The sequence below is a fragment of the Apostichopus japonicus genome, chromosome 8, assembly GCF_037975245.1.
Source record: "Apostichopus japonicus isolate 1M-3 chromosome 8, ASM3797524v1, whole genome shotgun sequence".
Classification (NCBI taxonomy): Eukaryota; Metazoa; Echinodermata; class Holothuroidea; order Aspidochirotida; family Stichopodidae; genus Apostichopus; species Apostichopus japonicus.
Window position 1 is genome coordinate 35,710,912 of NC_092568.1, and position 24,871 is coordinate 35,735,782.

At 38.3% G+C, this 24,871-nt stretch overlaps 1 protein-coding gene across 1 annotated transcript in view; it reads left to right on the forward strand.

The window, feature by feature from the left end:
* LOC139971797 (cholesterol 24-hydroxylase-like) overlaps positions 1-8,840 on the forward strand; it is a 29,269-nt gene extending 20,429 nt beyond the window's left edge. Inside the window, exons 5-14 of the mRNA XM_071978535.1 lie at positions 273-430; positions 756-894; positions 2,148-2,258; positions 4,063-4,285; positions 4,804-4,876; positions 5,590-5,674; positions 5,818-5,928; positions 6,933-7,021; positions 7,461-7,527; positions 8,331-8,840. Coding sequence (XP_071834636.1) covers positions 273-430; positions 756-894; positions 2,148-2,258; positions 4,063-4,285; positions 4,804-4,876; positions 5,590-5,674; positions 5,818-5,928; positions 6,933-7,021; positions 7,461-7,527; positions 8,331-8,480 — 1,206 coding nt within the window. The 3' untranslated portion in view covers positions 8,481-8,840. The remainder of the gene's footprint in view (positions 1-272; positions 431-755; positions 895-2,147; positions 2,259-4,062; positions 4,286-4,803; positions 4,877-5,589; positions 5,675-5,817; positions 5,929-6,932; positions 7,022-7,460; positions 7,528-8,330) is intronic.
* The last annotated feature ends 16,031 nt before the right edge of the window (positions 8,841-24,871 follow it).

Sequence of the window (24,871 nt, forward strand, 5' to 3'; positions counted from 1 at the left end):
GTGGTTAAATGTTTCCATCTATAACAGGTGCCCATTCTCTCTCTACTCCATCCCTATTTATTTATTTATTTTATTTTTTTGGGGGGGGGGGTTCACTAGCTCGGGTAATTGGACCTGGCCGATTTGCCCTAATGGTAACCGCCTCTGGATATTTCATTGTGTGATGTGTTGACATGATGTATTTGTCCATGAATCTTTTAGGGTTTCACAGGTTGGAATTGTAGAACAGACAACTAAGATACAATACAGAACTTCCCACATTTCTTTTCCAGACATTGCTTTCGAACGCAGAGCACACGAAGCCGGAAACGTTTGATCTGATGGCCGATCTATACGGCATCCGTTTCCTCGGCAACGGTCTGCTCACCGAGAGAGATCACAGCAAATGGAATGCCCGACGTAAAATGATCAACCCTGCATTTCACAGGAAGTATGTTAATGTTTAATCGAAAACGAGGGCGGACCTCGAAGTGGGTTGGGATGGTGAAAGGGAGATCTAGCTTGCATTGTGTTGCATATTGGACTTTTGCATTCCACTGCCAAGTATTGCTGACCAAGGTCCCAGGGGGACCGAAAATTCCAATATATTTTCTAAAACAATAAGTTTTACTCTTTTTACTCAATTATGAATCATATTTTATTTCTCTGCTTTTACCTTATATATAGCCTTTACACCAAATTAAACTTACATGCCCTGATATGTTGTATTATATGTCCCATCGGTACCAATAACGTTCTCTTTTTGTTTTATGAAGGCAGTTGATAGACTTAATGGGTCACTTCAACACGAGCTCTGATAAACTTGTTGTGAAGTTCAAACGAGATTCTGACACTGATAAGCCCGTGCAACTTATGGACGGCCTGTGTCGCACAACGTTAGATGTTATTGCGAAGGTAGGTAGAATTGAAGGTGAAGGTAGAATGTCACCACTTGTGCTGTTGATTAATCAAACGACAGCACGAAAACCCCGGTGTATACCTGACTAAATTCGTCCTTTGTATTAGTCTGAGTAGCCTACAATGCGTGAATTTCATCTGTATGTTCATGTTCTGCCTTTCTCTATGCGATGATGCCGTTGATCGACGAGTGAAGTGACGTCATCCCCATCTCAGGGCATGTCTACAGCTGACGTCATGATCCCCCTTGCTTACAATTACAATTTTTCAACCGGAGATATATTGTAATAACTGCTTAGTTTAGTAACTGTTTGCCTGTCCAAATTCGTAGTAGTGACACCTTTTTTAACTTTTGAGAAGCGGTTAAAAACTTATTTTTTGTTATCGTTTTCATGTTGGTTATAGTATTTAACTTTTGCACTCTCTAGTTTATCCTAGGGTTTTGATTTCGTATGTTTTGGTTTCTATCCTTCTACTTTAGCCTTTTATCCTTGTTATATAACATCAGTATGTTGGAGTATATCAGAAAACAATACATAGTATTAGCAATCGTTTTAATTTGATAAAATCGGATATACTTTGTAATTTTGTTTATTTTGTGAAGAGAAGAAACCTCAATCTCAGGAAACCTATATCACTTCCCGCATGATTACTTGCTACATTACAATAGCAAGCACATGCTTATGTTTGTACAGTTACTATAGAAAGATATGAGTAATGGCCTTGTAGGAAATATTCATAAGAGCGCTCTCAATATGTAGGTTGTTACAATGGTAACCGGAAGCATGTAATGCAACCTGGATCGATAAATTGAAGGTCTCTTTTGACGCTTCAGTATTTCTTCTGGAACTGAATGTGGCATGTTTTGTTGTTGTAATGTTTGATTATTTTACTGGTATAATTAAACATTAAACGAAAACAATGATTTTGAAAAATGTCATTGAGAAATTGTCATATCATTTCGTTTTAGACAGTGTAGAAAGAAAAACATCTTCTAAATCATGGTGGTGCATCAATGAAAGTGGATGGAAAGCCTAGCCTAGCGCATGTATCATTACGCCAGCAGCTCAGAACCACACAATAATCGATGCAAGAAGAAATGCAAGCTTTACAAGCTTTATGGCCTCATAATGACTATAATAAATCAACGAGCCAAGAGCATATAATGTTAAATATCATCATCATTTGAACATTGTGTTGTTTACGTGAGTAATAAACACATTTTTCTTATTATATTGTTTTATTCTCAGGCTGGTTTTGGAATGAAAGAAGAACTAATATTGGAAGACAGCCCCTTTATCGATGCCGTCGATACTTCCCTCAAGGGATTGCTCCACCAATTTCATAATCCTTTCGATTGGGTTTGTTAATTATTTATTTGTATAAATCAATTTGAATAAGTCAATATTGTAGGACTGTTACCTAACTTTTGCTTCTACTCATCAGCACCTCTTGCTGTACTTGGAAATAATGCACCCCGTTACAAAGCGATATGCAATCGTGCATAAATTTGTTGTTTTTTAACGCGATAGCTGCACACAACTGGAGTTACATATTGCCGCCTCAGGAAAAAGAACAGCTGGCGTAAAATGTATTCCATTTATTTCTCTATTGTTTATAAACTATCGTTTAACGTATCGTTACGTTACGTTAAGGTCATAGGTCATATCATCCTACAACGTCACGCCTTTGTACGTTACCATGGTAGTTGCATATCATGATAGTGATTAATGAAAGCCCTCAGCTTCGATTATTGGAGTTGTAGATATTGTCACGTGGTTTTGCGCCATCTTACATTGCTCGCGTATGAATATAACAGTAAAGTTCGCATGCTCCAATTACATTAACACACGCTCAGTATGAACGTATTCGCATACTTGAACAGATACAGCGCTGTTAAGTTGACTATTTCATTGAGTGGTATGTTTTTGATAGCCCTCCATTTCCCTACTTACCTGTGCTTCAATGCGCTATAATGGTTACTTTTGTGTAGCTTCTACGTGTAGCTTCTCTGTGTAGCTTCATTCGAAGAATGATTAAATGTTACGCAGTACGGGTCAACCATTCTATTAAGTGGTCTTTTTTCCGTAGAACATACTGTTATAATGTGCACTCTAAACAAATAGTTCTAGAATTATAATGATTGAACTGTTAACAAAACTATTCTTAGTCCCTTGTTCAGTGTTAAGTAGACGGGACTCTAACGCTCATAAGTTGACCTGCCCCCTTTATTTGATGGAACGGTCCCACAAAAGAAATGAACAGAATATTCCTACACTTGAAAAGATCAAGCAACATCTGATTGGCTTGTAATTATAAAATGGTCACAACCATTTAATAACAGGTAATCTGAACAGTTAACATCAAACAATGAAATATATAACCATATGGCTTCCATACTGTCCTCTACTGTAATGAGAAATAGGGAAGGAGGATTTGGCCAATTTAACCACTCTAACCAACTATATTACTTTATTAACACGATCCATACTGCAAATTGTGCAATAAGGTTTCCTAAATAGTGACTCGGGACAGTTGAGCACAGATGAAAATCTTACTTTGCCCATGGAGACTGCTGTTGATTGTGTTCAAAATACGTCACCAATTAAAATCCCTCTAACGCTTACGACCACGGGAACCGCATTTCTGCTGCCACATACTATCGAAAATTTCAAATCGTTGCATTTCCGATGAGAAATTGGACGGGTAATGGAAAGAGGGTAGGGATGATGGCGATAATTCCATGATGGGTTCTGAGAACTTGGTCACATCTGTGTGGTCCTAGTCGTCAGTAATTTAATACACACATATACTAACAGAACTAGTATTGCTCGATACAGGTGACAACCGCCTATACAGTGGAATTACGACCTTCCTTACCGGTTTCGAACCTCTGGACATACAATCAACGTCCATAACTTAGTGGTTAGGGTGTCCGCATATGAAGCGGGAGGCCAGGGTTCGAATCCCGGTGGAGACTGGAAGGTTTCATCACTGTTCTGGATGTTCCAACTCACTACAATTTCAATTACAAATGTATATATAAATATATAAATATATATATAAATATATATATATATATATATATATATATATATATAACCTTTACCTTCGTCATTAAGTGATCACAGATAGATAATCCTTTTGTTTCTCTCCTCAATTCAGATGGATCCACGCTGTTGGAAATATCATGCAGAGATTCGGAAATCCCTGATTTTCCTCCGTAACTTTGGCAGAGATACCATCGCAAAAAGTCGAGAGGCACAATACAAAGGAGAAGCCCAGACAAACAACATTCTGAACAACATTCTCAAATATTTTGACTTCAGCAAAGAGGATTTTGATATGGAAACGATGGTGGATGAATTCTTGACATTTTTCTTCGCCGGTAAGTGTTTCTTTGCATTTTATAGATGAGAATGAAATCATTATGACGGACATCATACTGTACGAATATAGGCAGACACCCGACGTGTTTGTCAGGGGCGGAAGATGAGGGTTGACTCCGTGGAGGTTGAGGAGAAAAGAGAACTTCCGGAGAGGCACTGGCATGTGTGACTTTGCTTGCCGGACCACACATTTAAAGCACATCAACACTTTTCGATAAAATGAAATGCTCTCTTTTAGTCTGTATACCTCCAAATCCAATATTCATAACCCTCACCCCCCCCCCTCCTAAATAAAAGAAGAAGAAAAATGGCGTAAGCTATAAAAGTGGAAAAACAACACTTATTTTATTCAAAACGGACTTCAAACTTATGGCATCTTAATATTTTGGTGATTGGTGATATTTATGATTTATTTACTTCGGTGAGATTCTGCTTTGATAAAGCTAATGCCAAATTCTGTCCGACAATTCTGTCAACCTTTCTACACCTCTCTCTCTCCCTCTTTATTACATGTTAGGACAAGAAACGACTAGCAATATGTTAGGCTTTGTCCTTCTTGAGTTAGGAAGGCGACCGGAAATTGCAAAGAAGTAAGTCCTCTTTAAGTTTCCTTGTTTGGATAAGATCCCTTTGATGCTATGTATTTGCTGTACCGTACCGAGCCTTTTTAATACCGCATAGATTATAGAGACAGGCCTATTATCAATAAGATATAACGTAAAAATCATACGAAGATGGATATAAATCTGACCGTGACAATATAAAGTTTCCGCCGTGCCCTAATTATTCATTGAATAAACTTCTCCTAAAAAAGTAATCTTTTCTATAAAACTGTCAGATTAGAAAATAATTATTACTAACAATAGGACACTGACGGGATATAAAAAATAATACATCTCTAAAACAGTCAACTGCGTATTTAAAATGACTGTTTTTACCCTTTGCCTGTAAGAGTTCTACTTTCCTGCATTGTTATAATTCTGAACTATGTTCATATGTAAGACACTAATAATGGTCAAATTCAACTAAATTTAACTGATATATTGGTAACCCAAAAGTAATATTTCAAAAAAAAAAAAAAAAAATTGATCTGAAAGGGTTATAGTAGATTGACTATGTCTCACAAGTGCTATTTGACATATTTCTTTTTATCTTAATCCTATCGAGTTGGCTTTTACTGTTTATTTTGATATCGACATCGGACATTCAGAACAAGATTTTGATGCTGATAGTAAAATTAGGTAGAAAGAAGCAACAACAAAAACCTTATTTATTTATTTATTTATACATTTTTTCTCCCTAGAGTACAAGAGGAGATCGATTCTATCGTTGGCGACAAAGAATTCGTGGAATATCAAGATGTTATGAAGATGGAATACTCATTACTGGTGAGAATGAATGTTGACAAAATTATACCGTTGACGAATGTATATAAACCATCACATATACACATCAGTATGATTGTTGTTCACTGAATCGAGAGAATTTCCAAGTCTATATAGCCCAAAGCGATGTTGATTTATCTTTGCAGGTTTTGAAGGAAGCCTTGCGTCTTTATCCCCCAGTTGCCGGATCAAGCAGGAAGTGTGCCCACGATCTGGATGTGTGTGGATATCACATCCCCGCTGGATCCAACTGCCAGGTATTTACTGTTCTAATTAATCACGAAATATATGTAAAGGTGAGGCTGATAACTTTTCAGGTACTTTGTATGTACACTATTACAAGGGCGTAGAACCCGTGAGGGTGGGGATATGCCCCCACACTTTTGAGCTGCGGGGAACGTAACACATAATATCCCGCCCACTTTTCAGGCCTCTAATGAAAATAGTAATCATAATAATCATCATCACGAAAATCCCTCCACGTGTGAGAAGAAAATGAATGGTAAGTCGTAATATTCAGTACTGGCAATATCATCCAATGTCTCACGAATACTGTTGATGCGACAGAGGCTCGTTTTGATGACGGTCACTAGAATAAATCGAAACAGAAATGACCAAGTGAAAACTCAGTATCTTGAAACCAAATATTGAGTGATAACGTGCCCCCATATAGCGTTATTAAAAAAAATCCGGATATCCGGGAATTATAACAGCGACGAATGCGTTCTAGTATTACATCATTCTGCTTCCCATGTGACATCATCTTCGATTGATCCGACTGGTGTCGTTCCCTCCCCCTCCCCCCAGAAAAGCTATCTACGCTCATGCACTTTAAACGGATACATAAACACTTGTAAAAAGAAATTCCATTACATCATGATATAAACAATGAAAATACGGGTGATATTACGCGTTAGTTATGTTTGTTTAGGGACGAAGAAGGGGTGAGAGGGCGTGGGTGTGGATGGTTGATGAGGAGGATCAGGCGCACTATATCGTTGATATAGCCTTATATACTAAGTAAGTCCCTGCTATAGTAAAGTTTGCTCAGAGTTAGCCGTCGACAGATGAAAAACTTTCTTTGTCAGTTCAATGAAACCAACGTCCATTCAGATTGATTCTAAGTGATATCTTCATCAATCTATGTGATTGAAATTGCTAGCGGCGAACTCAAGCGCTCACTCCTTAAGAGTATGTCAATCCTTAAACTTGATATGTATAGGCTACACTGAATTTCGCTTGTTTTCCTCCACATGTGAAGCTGACTCATTATGTAATGTCCAGAATGGAACAGTTCTTCAAAAATCCTTTGGAGTTTGATCCCGATCGGTTCCTCAGAGATGAAGACAAGTAAGTACCCAGACAGTGAGGTTAACAATGAGGTTATGGGTGGTGGTGGGGGGGGGGACCCCCAGGCCACCCACCCCTATCGACCCCCTCCATCTTCACGAAACAATAATTTCCAATAATTATGATAAAGCATTGCCTCGTGTGATTTACTTCAAGTACTACTGTGTTCCTTCCGGAGAAAAAAGCTGACCTTTCTCTGACTGATCTTCGCCCCCCCCCCCATCCTCCCATCATCTACTCTACAGTTTGATAACTCATTCATATTGTAAGATATCATGCTTCTGTAGCAACCTCACTCTCTGAATGCTGCAACAATTCTGACTGATTGTTTTTATACTGAGCAGCAGTAATAATTACTTCGTTTCATATTTGTTTGTATTTGAAGCATACTTGACATGTATATAGTAAAATGAACGGTTTCCTTATTTTTCTATTAAAGCCCCCAGTACGCCTATTTTCCATTTTCTCTCGGCGCTCGGTCCTGCATTGGACAACAGTTTGCTTTGGTAAGTTCACTGTAGCATGTTTCTGATGGGTCTTTTTCTTATAAACTCATGTACGACTCCCATCCCGTCCATCTTACCCCGATCCCGTTAAGCCTTAAAGAGATTCTGTTCATCAACTATAAAAGAAAAAAAAAAGGAAATGGTGATGATGACGACGGCGACAACCCGATAATAACTGTTGACGACGACAACCTGATAATAACTGTCGACGACGAGAACCTGATAACAACTATTGACGGCGATAAGCTGAAAATTAACTATTGACGACGACAACCTGATAATGACTGTTGACGACGACATCCTGACAATCACTGTTGACGACAACCTTATAATAACTATCGGCGACGACAACCTGATAATAACTATTGACGAAGACAACCTGATAATAACTATTGACGACGACAACCTGATAATAACTATTGACGACGACAACCTGATAATAACTGTTGACGACGACAACCTGATAATAACTATTGACGACGACGACAACCTGATAATAACTATTGACGACGACGACAACCTTTTAATAGCTATTGACGACGACAACCTGTTTATAACTGTTGACGACGACAACATGATAACTATTTCGTAAGGCTAAGGAACAAATTGTTCAAATTTCTATGCGTTATTATCAATAATGACTAACGTTGTAGTTTGAGTGTTTGCATTGACGGTACTTTTTAGACGATCTACTGTATATGAACTTGTAGCAAGTATCTATCAATATTTTTGGGTGTGTGTGTATGTGTACTTTGCATTTTTTAATCAAAACATTTTACTTTATTTTTTATAATGCCTTATAGATCGAAGCTCGTGTGATTCTCGCCAAGTTATTCCAGAATTTTACCTTCAAGTTAGATCAAACTCAGAGTTTTGGAATTGTTGATCAACTGACTTTGAAACCGGAAGGTCAATGTACTAACTTCATCTATACGAGGAAAATGACTGCTTAAATACAATAATATGTCAGGTTTGAGTAAACAAGAGGAATACTCGTATATATGCGATATTCAAGATGTAAACAGGTATCACCACTAACAAATAAACAAAGGATGATAAATTCACGGGATATTAGCGTCAAACGGTCATCGTAAATTGATAGGGTAACATGAAATGGAGGGGAGGGAGTTGTTGGGGGGGGGGAGGAATTTTAATCATAATAGTATATGCCTATATATTTAATTATTTATTATGACTATTGTAATGCGGAAGAAATGGAGGGTCGTCGAAATGGTATAGACTGGGGAGGAAGAGAAAGAAGACATGGCTTATAATAGTGTGATGTTATCACAACATCACAACATGAAAATATTTATGGGTAATTATTGTAGTATTTCAAGGTATTTTTTCAAGGAAAGGAAAAGGGATGGGGTATATAGAGGGGTAAAGGAGAAGGGGATGGAAGACGATTTAAGTATTCGTAATAGATTACTTGAACAAGCAGTCGTCTCGAAGGTAGCAAGGTTGGTGGCGGTGTAGTGTAGGAGTAGCGGTTAAAGTAGTGGATCCTTATGAACGGAACAAATTTGTTTACCTTTCCAAGCTAATTAGTTTGGAAAGTTTGTTTGTCAACATACCCTATAACTATAGCTTGAAAACTAATCGGTTCCTCCGCTTCTGGTATAAGTGCATGTTATAGCTATATCGGTGTACTTTATCCATATATACACTAAGCATATATATTATCCTCTCAATAATTAGTCTCTCGATGGAATTGGTATTATTTTATTTGTTATTAATTTCAATCATTTTGCCTTAATTTTGCATTAAAAATGATTTGCATTTAACTTGGATGACTGTAAATGAATTGGAGATTCAGTCACCTCTCCAGACATTCTTCATCCTATCTAATTACAGACTTATTACAAGTGCTTAATAATGGCTACAGTACAAACTATTTAGTACATAATGATGAGTATCAGCCTTTAGTATCTAGCTTTTTTATTGATCTATAGTCAATCGATGGAGTTGGGCTTATGATGTTATTTGAACATGAAATTAACATTTACTTTTTCTTAGACTTAATAGTAAAGTTTGTATATGAGCTGGAAACTATGTTGCCGTTTCAAATCTACTTCTAATTGCCGATTAACCTAACTGCATTCATAACACCAGTCCAAGACATTGATATGTTAAAGTTAGTCTAGTAGGCCTGTACACACGTCGGTGTCTATAACATTAAAGTCACTTTGAAGATATTATAGTCGAGTGTGGAGCAAGTGTGTCGGGAAAGTCAAAAATGACTCTCTGCAATGTGCATAAGAAAAGTTTGAAACCTTAGACCATTTTGTACAATATACATCCAGTCGATGGTTTTGTTTACATGCGCTCGAGAAGAATTACCGGTCAGACTCCTTTTCGAACAACACCAAAAACTTCGAAAATATATTGACTGTTTAGCAGAACTTCATACCTCAGGAATTCACCGTTTTACGTCTAAAGACTAAATTCTCGAGTGGGCCTTTGGAGGAGGGGGGGGGGGTGGGACCTCCTTACATGAGAGAAGGCTTCGACGACACCAGGACTACACCCTCACCTTCATTAAACCCTAGTTCTTCCCATTGACCTTCTACCTTAATCAGTCGGGGAAGATTATAAACCCCCCGCCCCCCCTCCCCAACACACACACACGCGCACGCACACACATGCCATCACCATCGCATAGATTTCAGTATGCCTCCAGCAACAAGGATCCCTAAACTTTAAGTGTTTGGTATATTATGATGAAACTACACAGCTGTTTGTGTAATGAAGCCAACCGTGAACATTTACACCCAGAATTACTCTATGTTTTAGTCTAACACTGGTCTTCTATACCTTATTTCTAGTTTGGTGACAATCATTGCATAAATATTCCTGTCCTGCACTCTTGCTGTTATGCAGTAGAAAGTTGCGCTAATGGTGTCAAACATTCATTTCACAGTTTCAGTCAAATGTTTTATGTTTTTTTTTCTGAAGAGGTTTTCTTACCCCTTTTATATAATCTTTCCTTTATCTCCTTCCTGCATATTTAACACCTTTACAATTGCATGTCAATTGTAGGGGCAACAAATCCTGGGGGCAATTCTGACATGCATACCTGTGGCTGCTTGAGCATTGTGATAAACATAACTACCTTATATACCAGCCGATATAACTAAATAAATAACTGGTGAGAAACGAAATACTTACGCATCCACCCAAGTAATAGGTGTTGTATCAAACTGCTCTCTGGCAGCAATTTTGGCAAGTTCAATTTCGGCATACTGTGATTGGTGGTCTTGTTCATGGAAAAACATCACTATGGATTCACTGTTACCATGCAACGATGCCAATGAGGCAGGGTTTAGTTCTGGCTGTCAATTAAACATACGGTGAGAAAAAAGAAAAACACATTACAATGTGTATAGATGTCTTTTTGACCATTAGGAAGACAAATGATTTATATCACTACATGACAGAGACCACTATTAAAACAACACCCCAAGGTTAAATACATTTCACAAGATGTAATATTTGAGAAACGACCCTCTGTCAAAATGCTAAATACTAAATTAAAGCCCCATCGTATTTTCCAATTTCCCCATTGTATAGTACCAATTAAGTATGGCGAGAGCATGGATGTATACCATATACTGTACATATATATATATATATATATATATATATATATATATATATATATAAATAGATATATATATATATAGATATATATATATATAGATATATATATAGATGATGAAACCATACTTATTGACAGGACTTTTATAGTCATAAAGCCTTGTCAAAAAGCTTGTAGCAAAGTAGAAAGGGTGAGAAATAGTGGGTACTTTATACAAAAAAAAGTTTGTTTGTTAACATCAAACCCAAATGTTTATAAATTGTGCATTCTTCCGTAACTCCAAACAATTTGTTTTCTAAGACACTTGTAGGATTCGAAAGCATTCATAAAATGGTCAAGAAAATGAAAACATTGACAACTGAATAGCTAAACTTGGAGGGAATCGTGAACCTCGTCTTTTTGTAACATTCCCTATAAAAACTGATATGATTAAGCTGAGATTACAATTTAAGAATATTGACAGATTTTGCGAAAGGATGAAAGTCTATTAAAAGAATATTTTGTCTTACTAAAGCTACAGTAGTATGTGCATTCTTGACAAAATTGTAGTGAGCGCTTAATACCTCCAGATTTCCCCCAAAATGTCCTCTCCTCTTTATCTTACATTAGCAAATGCATGAATTTACAGCATGTTAAACCATGTCAGGATTTTTAAGTTGTTTTCCAACAGTGAAAGGAATGAAAATTGTTTATGACAGTGATGGGTTATCTATTACTGCACGATCAGCACAAAAAGGTAACTTGTCAATCCTAAGTCCTAAAACAGTCTGGTCTTACAATATTATAAAATTTAGACAAAAAAGTAGTTGATGCGTCCATTAGTATACAGTTGCCTTTGGTAACCATGCGTCTGTGTTGCAACCTATATACATGTAGTACCCCTATTTTTTTGGTAATTTAGTAAGTACTAAAATTTAGATTCCCCCTCCCTGTGATAGGTTCCCCCTACAAACTCACGGGTGCTCAAGGAGTTCAATGGCCTGTCACTCCATTGCAGGAAGTCGTGATGACCAAGCCTGTATTCTTGGAATGACATTGCTTTGTCCTCCATGTATACCAGAGAGTAAAACCACCACATAACCCATTAGCGAGCTAAGCTGTCCCAGAGTGAGAGTGATCTTCTGCAAACAGGTGACCCACTGTTCACCTCTTTGTGTATGAACTCATTCTCTGGGACTACGTCACTAAGTTGTTTACACCTGGTGTCTTAGTGGTTGTTGAGAAATGTTGGTATTTCCCGGTAATGAGTAGGCCGATCAACTGGTTCATTTATCTCCTTATTTGGGCTGGGCAGGAAGTTGTATTGTTTAGGGTACTGTCCCCTGGCTCTATAAGAAGGCCAGTTTACCAGCGATCTGTGCCACTCACTTGGCAGCCCTCAGCCGTCGATAGGATGTCGGAGACCATTAGAAATTACTCTATAATTTCTATACAGGTCCTTTGGGTTTGGGTGGGCGTGACTAAACGCCCTGGTCGTAAGATGGCCCCTCCCCACCAGGCCATGATGTTCCCCGGATCTGAAAGACGGTCGAGCGGGTCTAGAGAGGGAGTGAGCCCCAACCCCAACTAGTGATCCATCCCGAAATGGGATTGACTGTGGTTTTATTGTTAATTATTGTTAATGACAATTAGTGACAGTTGTTGTTTATCTCCATTGTTATCCTCTTTTCTCTTTCTTTATTTCGTAAATATGAATATATACCTCGCATAACTATATATATATGCTTTATGTGTTATTTTGTTTGTTTGTGTGTTGACTCAGACGAGCCAGTGGTTGCAGTTGTAGTAAGGTAGGTTCCTTATACGTCACGAGGCGCATTGTTGAGATGCATAATCAAGGACATCGAGTACCTCGGTGCAGGTAGTTGACCCCATTACAGCCGCAGAACCCCCGCTCCCATAAAGACTAATGACCCTGGATGGGAGCGATCAACCTGGCATTACATACATATTGATGGGCTCTAGGCAAGAATATTTCAAAGATATAATGCTAAGTCTTCAAACTGATGTACAAATCGCAAGTGAAATATTGCAAGCATATAGTTTTGAAGTAGGTGGATTTTCAGTTTACACATTGTATAAAATGGTATAAAATTAAGACAATAGCACTTTATACATCCATTAGAATACAGTACCCTTTGGTAACCATACATCCGCGTTGCAACCGACATAAATATTGATAGGTTCTAGGCAAGCATATAGTTGTGGGTGAAATCTGATGGCAAAGGAAATGCGCAGCGAAAGAAAAAACAGAGAAAAACATGACTATATGCACGTCCCAAAAGTGATAAGGAACTGCCTAATTACATTGATATAGTTAAAAAGAAAAATATTCCCGAACAATTGTTTGGAAAACCTGATATAAATACAGGAGGTAGTTTCCGTTTTTAATTTGGTACAATAGCTGCTGTGAAATCTTATGCAAAAACATTTCTCTTCTCAGGAATGGGGTGGGACCTTGGACAGCATCTTTGACTGGAATAACCAACGGACCAAGGTTTCCGTAGAATCAAATACTCTTCGCTTGGTTAATATTTAATAAATTCTGCTTTTCCCAACAATCTTTTTGATGATTATGATTGCTTATTGTTTATTGTTTTATTTTGCAACTGAGCCATATTATTATTGTAACAAAAAAGGGGGGGGGGGAATCACATTTTTTTCTTTAAAATTGGAATAGGGTAACCAATTGTGTACCGAATAAAACAAAATCGATTACATTTAATTGCTGTTTCACATCCATATGCAAATGGAAAGTAAAGATGCTTACAAAACTTTCCTCTAAAAATGAGTTTTTTCACACGTTTTTAATTCTTGCGATTGGTCGTCGCCCTTTCAGGTCACTCAACCTTCTTCTCCAAGCCCACTAACTCAGCACTGACTTCCCAGAGCTTCTTCTGCTTTGGGTAAGGGTTTCTTGACTTTACAATCGCTGTTGAAAAGAGAGGAAATATGCATTGAAAGGAACTCTTTACTAAGTAACCAAATACAAATAACATTTGAGATGACAGTTGTTCTTTCATTTTAATTTCATTTATTTGTGGACACTGAGTATGTATGGCATTTGGCGAGCCATGTGTTTTAGATGACTGGAAGAGGCAGTCAGTATGTATGGCGAGCCATGTGTATCAGTTGACTGGAATGAACAGTCAGTATGTATGGGGTATGGCGAGCCATGTGTTTCAGATGACTGGAAGAGACAATCAGTATGTATAGCGAGCCATGTGTATGAGATGAATGGAATGGACACTGAGTATGTATGGAATATGGCGAGACATGCGTATCAGATGACTGGAATGGATATTCAGTATGTATGGCGAGCCATGTGTATGAGATGAATGGAATGTATGGCGAGCACTCAGTATGTATGGCGAGCCATTTGTAGGAGATGACTAAAATGGGCACATAGGGGATGCCATGGGGTGAGTTGTCACTGTCACATGGGGAAAGGGTGGGTGGGCGAGGATTAGGTGGAATAACCTTAAGGTAGAAGAAAATAATCAAAGGGGTGGTACATTGGTCTTATTATTTTGAGAAGAATGCCCACGGTTTTCTACAATGTATAAAATAGACAAGGAATTTGCATGGGTTAAGGTAGGATTCCATAAGCACGAATACGGATACGGATACGGAAGCGGCAAAATACGCTCTCATTGAATTTCAACGGTTGTGATTCCATCTGCACGGATGCGGATGCGTTTTCGAATGCAGATACGCATGGGGTAATTTTGATCGCTTCATGTAGCGATTGGTACGGCCATCCGGATGCTAGCCGCATACGATGAACAGTTGATATGACGTCATCATGTAAACAGGCAGTACTAGTTCGACACCACGACCACTTGTGAATTGCAAAACGAAGAAAAATGCCGCGAGGAAAACACGATTTAAGTGTCCTAGAAAATGAAACGCTCATCGAGCTGGTTAGGAAGCATCCATGTCTCTATGATGTGAGACTTCCTGAACATAGGGATGCCCAGATATGTTTTAACGTTTGGCAGAGCATTGCCAAAGTTATGAACAGAGAAGAAATTGACGGTGAGTAGGTCTGAGGCCTAACCTAACGTAATCCATGGTATTGATGCCTAGGTTAGGTCTAACGTTAGAAGTCTGGGCCTGCTTCGTGTTGCTCGCATAGTCGGTTTATGGCCTATTCAATATCATCATTTACCAAGCTTTGTCGTTATCACCGAATTGTGTATGATGGCAAACATAAGACCTGTTTTGTAAGATCGGACGGTTTTATAGATCGGCAGTTATACATGGTATTTACTGTTACTAGGCTAGGCTAACTGGTAGAAGTACTACTAGTACTAGCATCATCATTGATTGAGAAGCTTTGACTATGATGATTATGAATATGATTATGAACTCATCTTTAGCTTGTTAGATGTATGAGCCTAGTCCTGGTCTATGTTGCATGAGGGAGAACTAAATATAGGCCAAAATAATGATGAACTCAGAAATCAAATTAAGTAATTTCTGTGATAATAGAAATGCCAACATTTGAACAATAACTGCAAGGTTGCAACAATAACAAATTAGGCCTAGGTCTATGTTTGGAGTCCCTTTTTCCAAAATTGTGCACAAAATAACGATTCCTTTCGACCGAAAGAGCTAATTATTTAATCAATGCAGTTCACATTACTGTTAAAAATGCCTATGTTGCCTAATTTCATGCATGGTGCTTTGCTTTCTCCAAAAATCCACAACAGTTTAAACTAATTACATGATCTTTATTTTCTGTGCTGGTTTAGCCGACCTTAGAACAAAGCTTAGGCCCAGGTCCCACATGCTTATAGTGGCATCAAAGCAGACAATTTTGGAGTTCTAAAACATATTTACATTAGGAGTCATCATTTTCTCAAGACAAACACTGCAGGTTAATGTAGTTATAGTATAGGCCTCCCTCACTAGGTGCGAACAGTACACATTGGGGTGCATGAAATTAGGGGACACACGAAAATAGGGACATTGCTGTATATATAGTAAGGGCATATGTAGTAAGGACTGGTCATTGTGTTCAAGTACAGTTGCTTTATAGCCATCAGATATTTGTGTAGTGTTAAGATACTTATTTTAGCGATTGAAATAGCAAATGTGGAGAATTACAGTCCTTGTTCCTTTCTTTTCATCTTTATCAATTAGCATATATTGATACACTGGAAAAACTTATGTATGGTATTTCCTTCATCATTTCGCACCCGAGTGGAAGAAAAGGTGGCGAAATCAAAGGGACAGTTATATGAAGAAACGACGGGAATTCAAAACAAAGAAAAGTGGACAGGCTGGGGAAGGGCAAAGAAATGGACATATTACGAGATGATGTTTTTCTTGACCAGTTTATAGAAGAAAACAAGTATTAATTTAAAATCAGTAAACTTTCTGAGATAATTAAACAATTTTCATCAAAAGTCCATATCCTGGCTATACATAAATTGGCAATGATCTATTTGAAATGCTGACAAAATTACATTTTGTGCTTGAAAAATTAATTTGGCTTTAAAATGTTGGTAATTACTGCAGTCAAATTCAATGGGGGGATATGATCAGAGTTTTACAGGGTTCAGTTTGTTTTATAACCAGAACAACCATCCTCTGTTATTGAAAAGGTCTTGTACAACTGAAGCATTATGTTGTACAACACATTTGCAAAATCTTAATCTCTTTCTACTACAGTACTGAGAGCAACGTTCCATCTGGGGGTGAGCTATCTCTTGATGGTGAAGTGTATGGTGGTTCGACTTCAATTGGAAGGTAAGCATATTCTGCTGGGGTATGTTTTCAGTTTGACACTTCATGCCATGAAAATACCTCGAGTCACGTGGGATTCTTGCCATTCAACTGGAGCTACGTTGCAGAAATATTCCTTAAATATTTCCCTGCATTGGATGACCTCTACCCCAGCTCTGTTTCCAATCCGAGGAATGTCTCTTAGGCCTTCTACTGCCATTCTTTCAGATCCTTGGTTCAGTTCAGTAATTTGGGCTGGGGTTGTATCTCTTTGTATAAGATTGTGAAGAACACATGTTGCCTTGACAATGTCGTTCACCCATTCTGCTCGAACGGCAATTTTTGTGTGGTAAACTCTCCACCGAGCAGGCAGTATACCGAAACAGTTCTCAACAATCCTTCGTGCTCTTGATAATCTCATATTAAAAATTTGCTGATCGTGCGGACAGCCACTCCCTGGGTATGGACGAAGATTTGCTTTTGTAGTGGAAACGCCTCATCACCTACAAACACATATGGGACTTTTCCAAGGTGTTCTGCTTCTGGTAGGGTTGAATCATCTGGTAGCTGTAAAGTATTGGCTGCAATAGCTTTTCCCAGGTTTGAATTGGCAAAGACACCACCATCACTATTTCTGCCATATGCATCAATATCAATGCAAATGAATTGTAAGTTCGCATCAACTAACGCCATGAGGACTGTAGAGAATGTGTTCTTATAATTGAAATAAAGTGATCCAAAATTTGGTGGGGCCTTCATAACAATATGTTTGCCATCTATAGCCCCCAAGCAATGTGGGAATTGCCACTTTGTCAAAAAATTAGCTGCAATCAAATTCCATTTGCTACTGGTGTTTGGAACTGGCATGAAAACCGTTGACAACCGATTCCATATCACCTTACAAACTTCACCAACAATATTACCAACTGTGGTGTATCCTACACGATAGTCAAATGCGATGGAGCGAAAAGATTCCCCAGTGGCCAGAAATCTGAAGAAAAGGGTAAATATTGAGGAGAGTTGTCAGTCCAAGATTGTTTTTTCAAGGAACATTGAGATTGATAACAAAGTATGAAAGTGAGTATTGAAGTGAGAGGGAATGATTGCTTTGTTTTATTATTGGCTCTTTTCACAGTACAAGTGAAGCAGTGTCGCCTGCCCCGTCACCATCACCAGGCGAGCCAACCTTGGAAGTCAGACCATCCACAAGCTCATGTGATGCTGATGAAATGCCTGTTCCAATAAAAACTAACAGAAGGAAAAAAGACGGACAAGAATCGGATAGTGGGATAGAAAATGCACTGAAAGGCCTCATACAACAGCATAAGCGCGGTTGGGAGGATATGGAGAAGGCTATGCAGGAGCCACTAGTGAAAGATGGCGATGAGTTATTTTTGCAAAGTTGTTCAGAGAGAATTAAGAGGCTGTGTCCCCAATTTAGATCCTGCTTAAAAATGCAGATTTCCCAACTTTTTTTTTAATGCAGAAAATCCGGATTTGATTCAAGTCCCCATTATGCCATTGCCATTGCAACTTACAGAGACCCTTTCTACAGCATTAATAAATGAATTATAGGATGCATGAAAAACCAATTCAATTCCAGATTTGTTATGTATAAGTACCACATTGATGACAATAAGCCTATTGTTTTTGGTGGCGGTCAAAGGTCATTAGGGATTACGTGGAGTCAAATTAGGAAAACTTTGTAAACATGATATCTTAAGAAGGGAAGCTTGGGCAAATCTCATACTGTTATGTAGGTGTACCAAACCTGACACCACACTAAGTCAATGGGAAAATATAGCCTAATATTCTGTTTATTTGCTCAAATTGTGTCGCAGTAAGCTGGCACTAAAAATGTATACCTAATACTTTTGTTATTGCTCCTATCTTCGACCACATGTTAGTCTAAACAACACACTAAGTCAATGGGAAAATCTAGCCATTTGGTGACAATAATGGTGTGCCCTAATGGTAAAATTGATGATACAGGTGATTTACTTTCTCTGTAATAACACTTAAGGTAGCATACTCCTATTAGAGTCTATATCCATCCGCTCGATTGTTCTCCTTCAGGAAAAGTGCCAAAAAGCAGCAGGAGAACATCTTTTTTGACCTGTTATCAATCATGATCTAGTTTCTTTGTGGCTTGCATGTTAAAGAACATGAATGGAAGTACATGTGGTGAGAAAACTGTGTCAATTGAGGCAATTTTAGACACCCTTAGGCCTTCCAGGAGCAGCGTAGGAAAATTGTTAACTACTGAGTGAAGATGTTTGTTTACAAGTGACGAAAAACTTCCGGCTCGGTTAGCAAAAAATCTACATGGTCATGATACGACCAATTGATAATGCCATGAAAGGCCTACTTGTTAGCTATCCGGTGATGGGTGGCGTTTAGCTAGTGAAAACTTCTATCTAGACTAAAAGACCACATTACGTTTGTGATTTAGTGTGTAAGTCAATGGGGCTTTAAATGGGAGTATGCTACCTTAATATGATGGATTTTTTAAAAGTAAATTCAAAGTGCATCTCTTGCAACATGCGTGAAAGAACGACGAATTATATTGCTTTGTGTCATATTTTGTTCTCATAGTCTTTTCATTTTGTACATACCTTATACAAATTGCAAGTCTTTGTCGAGGGCAAATAACTTCCCTGCTTCTGCAATGCTTTACTAAAGCTTCTTCAACCGTTGACAGGACTTGTGCAAAATTGATCTTTGGTTAGACGAAAATATTGCTTGAATTTTTCGTTGTCAAACCTGAGCTCATTAACCAAAGTATGATAGGCCCCATATTTGCGTCGGTTACGGGACAGTTGATGAACCCACCATCGGTGTTTTCTTTCTTTTTTTCTTGCCGTTTCTTCAAATGAAAACCGGATACAGTCATAGTATACAATCTTTTAGTAATCCAGTATTCAGTTTCGGGTGCTTAGTCATTTTTAACGAGGGGCAGCTAGCTGGGGTTGAGTTGGTTAAATTTAACAAAACTTTTAATAAGTGTGAACAGAGAAATAAACAAAGACTAAGAGTCACGATTAAATAGCTTTAGCAACGAATTGGACACCAGCCAACAAATTTCTATGAAGTCAAGGGACCTCCATATACATAGGTCATAGCTAGGATTCTGGACTTTTGAAAAATACGACTAGTGCATGAACTGCGCCGGGCATATCACACCTCTGCGGGATTTAGGTATATTTAATGGAGATCGTATGTTCTGTGATCTTACATGAGGAGATTTTCTGGATAACAACCACAGACGATGTAAACTACGGCAGTTTCAACGTATTTAACATAAGCCTAGGCTATTATAAAACTTTCTTATGGAACAGGTGAAACCTAGAAATGCTTCCAATGATGATCAAAACTGTTTCAAACACCAACCTTCATCGTCAGATACATCGAAATCATCAATGTCAGGTGTTCTTCCTGTGCATACAGTCGTTGTAAACGCATTCTAGACGTGTTTGGTGCCATTTTGCTGATATATATTCAGATCCCTTAAGCACGGTCCCTTAGTTACGACCGCATCAGTATCAGATTTTTATCCGCATTGTATCCGCATTGCAACCGTATGCCGCAACCGCATTCCATATCCGTATCCGTGCTTATCGAATCCTACCTTTATACGTTGGTATCAACATACGTGTTTTAGTATGTGTTTATTGGGTGGCATGGATGGGGTCGGATAGGTTGTGGGGAGGGGGTAGAGAGGTAAGGAGAGCCAGCCGAAAGGGGTGGTGTATTGGTCTGATTTTAATTTGTAAAAATAACTCCCACGGTGTTTTTACAGTGTATGAAACAAAAAAGGAATTTGTATGGGTTATACGCTGATATACGTGTTTTAGTATGTTTTTCCCGGATGACATGAATGGTTTCGGGTAGGTTGATGTCGGATAGGGTGGTGGGAGGGGTAGAGAGCGCAAGGAGAGCCGGTTGCTAACCAGTAAATGAAGAAATTGAAAAACATGGATTGAATATAGAAATCATGTCGTTAGCGTGATAGTTTAATTTCGTTGTGAAATTCATTTATACCTACTTCATTCAACTGTCCCCTAACATTAATTTATCTTTAAAAACCCTCAGTACTATATCATTGATATATACAGGTATATGTCAATTTCAATTGACATATACCGATTAATTTTACTTATCATCGATTTAAATTGGAATATGTCGATTTAAATCGATGATATGTCGAATAAAACTGGTATATGTCGATTTAAATCAATTATATGTACAATTAAACTGGTATATGTCGATTTAAATAGGTAGAAGTCAATTTAAGCTGCTGGAAACTGGTATAAGTCGAAGGAAATTGGTATATGTCGATTTAAATCGGTATATGTCGATTCCCCACGATTTGAGACTGATGGCCCGCCATAGACCAGACCTAAATTTTGATGTCGTGCTCATCATCGAAAAGAATTCACTTTTATGAAACACACTTAATCTGGTAAATTACTCCCGAAGACAGTTTAACGTCTTACTCTTACCTGAAGATCGAGTCATCGGTACAGTAAAATCTCAATTCATGTACCAAGCCTTGAAGGATTTTTACCGTCACTCTATCACTAATTATACACACTGAGACGTTTTAATAGTCTCTGTTAGTACCTCTCAAAATGAATAAGAATAATTTCCAGTATCAGAATATCGAGGAAAATATACTGTCGAAACCTTTTAGCAATTTTAGCCTGTAAATGTGCAGATCCAATACTGATGACCCTTAAACGAATACTGCACAAGTTCGAAATCACACACATTATTCACAACAAATCTTTAGCGTTTACCCGCTATTGGATGTTATTTCACAGCTCCCTTCTTACAAAGAGAATTGTTTGGATACTTTGTTTTTAATCTTGAAACTCTAGCAAAGAAACGGGGTGTGTGAGTAATGGAGGTGTTGGGGGGGGGGGGTGTGTGGTCAGGTGAAAGAAGAACCTATCGAGCTGAGGAGATAAATGTAGCTGTGAAAGAGAAGAAGACACAAATTCACATAGAAACACCGGGATAAGAATGAACAGAATATAGACTAACAACGTATTCTGCATCAATTTCACGTGATCAGAAATCAACAGCAAATCAAAACATAGCCCTATATATATTTTTTCGAACTACATGGTAGCCGTAATGCTTGTTCCAGCAGAGATTTGGTATTTCGTCTCTGGTAAACGTTCGAACGTCATTGCTGTAATTTTCTTGATGATAATGATACAAGAGATGATTCAAAGAGGAGATGTTATTGCTTTGACTTCTGTATTCAGAGTGTATCATTATACACACTCATTGTTCTTAACTACTTCTACCATGGAGTTGTTTTCCTGCTTCCACTAACATGCGCCATATGTCATATACAAACATTCCTAAGAGTGACCGCAGGCCCAGGCTTCTTAGGGTAGGTTGGTGGTTACAATAACAGGACATATTGTGGTTGCTAAAAGTGTGGTGTAAAATAAAATACTGTAGAATGAGTACAATATGTTACAATTGCTACCAGGAGTATGATGGGAGCATGGGTGTATACCAAGTTAGTGAGAGCAATGGAATATAACCCTGACATTGTGTAAACTTTCAGAAATTACTAATTAGGTTCTTAAAAATAAAAACCGTTCTCAATTTCATAATGTCCAACAATATCAATTAAGGTCTGACCAATCATGTGCTTTCCTGTACATCGTATCTTTGCCCAAATTGCCATGCTGAAACCCAAAGCTTATACTGCAGACCACTCCCCAAATAAGAGGAAAGGTTTACATGGAATGGATTCTGCTAGCCTTAAACATCCATTGACTTTAAGCAAATGAGAAGTCTCAACTTGAAAACAAAATTATCCAACTACAGTGCTTTTAAGGTGTTTCAATTTCCCTCTTGCTGACCTCAAGTGACCTTTGCCCGTCACAACGAATTACGGGGATTTTGTTATCATTGTAGGAAAGTCATAGCCTATGCCAATATGAAATCTGATGAAAAACTGCTGATCTTAACATGTCATCTTTAACATTTCCAGAGTGTAACCTCTGCTGAACCCAAATGACCAGTAACCTCAACCAAAACAATAGGGTTCTTGTAATCATTGCAGAGAAGCCATAGCCAGATATACCAGCTACTGCAGTTTTATATCTGGAAATATCGTATTTACATAGTGTTCAAGATTTGACACTTGGTGACCTTAAATGAACTCTGACCTACATCAAATAACCCACATGCCAAATATCAGAACTACACAAGCGACCTTCCTTGATATATCATGTTTACAAAATGTTCACAAATTTTTCCCTCTGTTTACCTCAAATGACCTCTCACATTCACTGAAAACACTACAGGTCGTCTACTCACCAAGTTTGAACTTCTACTTCTTGAAATATTGTGTGTACAACGTTTTCAGACTTTGACCCCGTGCTGAGCTCAAATGACCTTTGACCAATATCAACAAGTCCCAAACCTTTTCTACCTAAGGAGAAACTACATACCAAATATGAAATATACTCCAGTTATCCTTCTGAAGTTAGAGCGTTTTCGAGCAAGTGTCACATACAAAAACACACATACACACGTCATCACCATTGCATAAATTCCTTCTGCCTCCGGCAAGGAACCAAAAAAGCTAATGATTGGATAGTTTACACTATGAAGATACAGACATGTATGTTCTTTGACCATCGAAGCTTGTTTGTCAAGACACGAGCTCTTCGGATGTGCAACCTTGTTGTTTCCAACAGCAACGTTGCCATAGAATACCCGCCATGTTCCTATATGTACGAGTTTGTTTCACTAAATTTGTAGTTCATAAGAAGACGGTGTTATAAACATAGAAACGAATATATACTGCTCTAGAAAAAATACTGCTCTAGAACTAAGCACGGGAGCTGTCCTTTTTTCCATTGAACAAGACTTCTCGTTGCGTAGGGGGTGGGGAAAGGGGAGGGGGTTGTCTGTAGACTGTACACTAGCTGCGTCAAATGTCACAAAACAAATTCATATGTACACTTATTACCGGATATGTTTGAAAAATTCACAAGTTTTGTTTTCACCACACATGGTGACTCAAGAAGGATATAAAAGTTATCTCTCTGTTTAAGTGTAGCGTCAAGCGAGGTACCCCGAATTAACAGCGTCAAGCGAGGTACCCCGAATTAACTTCTTGGCAGGGACATGGTCATGGGTTGGCAAGTTAAAACTCAGAACAGAATAACGAAGATAAACACAGGAACAATAAGTCTCATCTTTTATTAGGACACAGGCGAGGGTTTAGCTGGCTCCCTCGTACAACAGAGCAAAGAGGGAAAGGAATAACATAGATAACAGAGGATTCTCCACCCGAACAACCAATTTACATAAGAAAAAACAATAGTTACAGCTGTACCTAAAAATTCCTTCAATGCAAAAGTAAGAAATGTCCTTATTTCTTTGAAGGAACTTACATTAAATGAACTAGGCGTAAGAATAATTAGCACGTGACTCAAAGAAGATGCTTGTCATTGAACACAGTTAGGCCTAATTTGACGCCTATTGAACAGTTAAGATATAGCCTAATATAAATGATAATGACCCGGAAGCCTAGTTTGGCGTCCATATCGACATCAACAGTCGTTGAAACAGGGGTGTGTATGCCTACACCCAATTTTGGAGGAAACAAAGTACTCACATTCCAAACTGGTTGTTGAAGTGTATAGTACGAATAGGCTTCAAATGGTTTTGGATATATGATATTGGTACACAACTGGAGGACCACTACTATCGTTTTCCTGTTGCTTTATTACCATGAAGGGCCCTTGCCATTTAGCAGCATATTTGGCACGTTTGTGTCGAGGTAAAATCAACTATTACTAAGTCTCCAGAGAAACATTCTCTAAATCTTGACTTTTTGTCACAGTTAACTCTGAGTTGTCCTACGCCGGTAGGGCAGACCGGTTACCCGGATCCCTGTAGCCAGGTGGTGACAAGTACCGCCATCAGAAAAATAACCGCCCCTCTGCTAAAGCCGACCATTGGTAGGCGAAG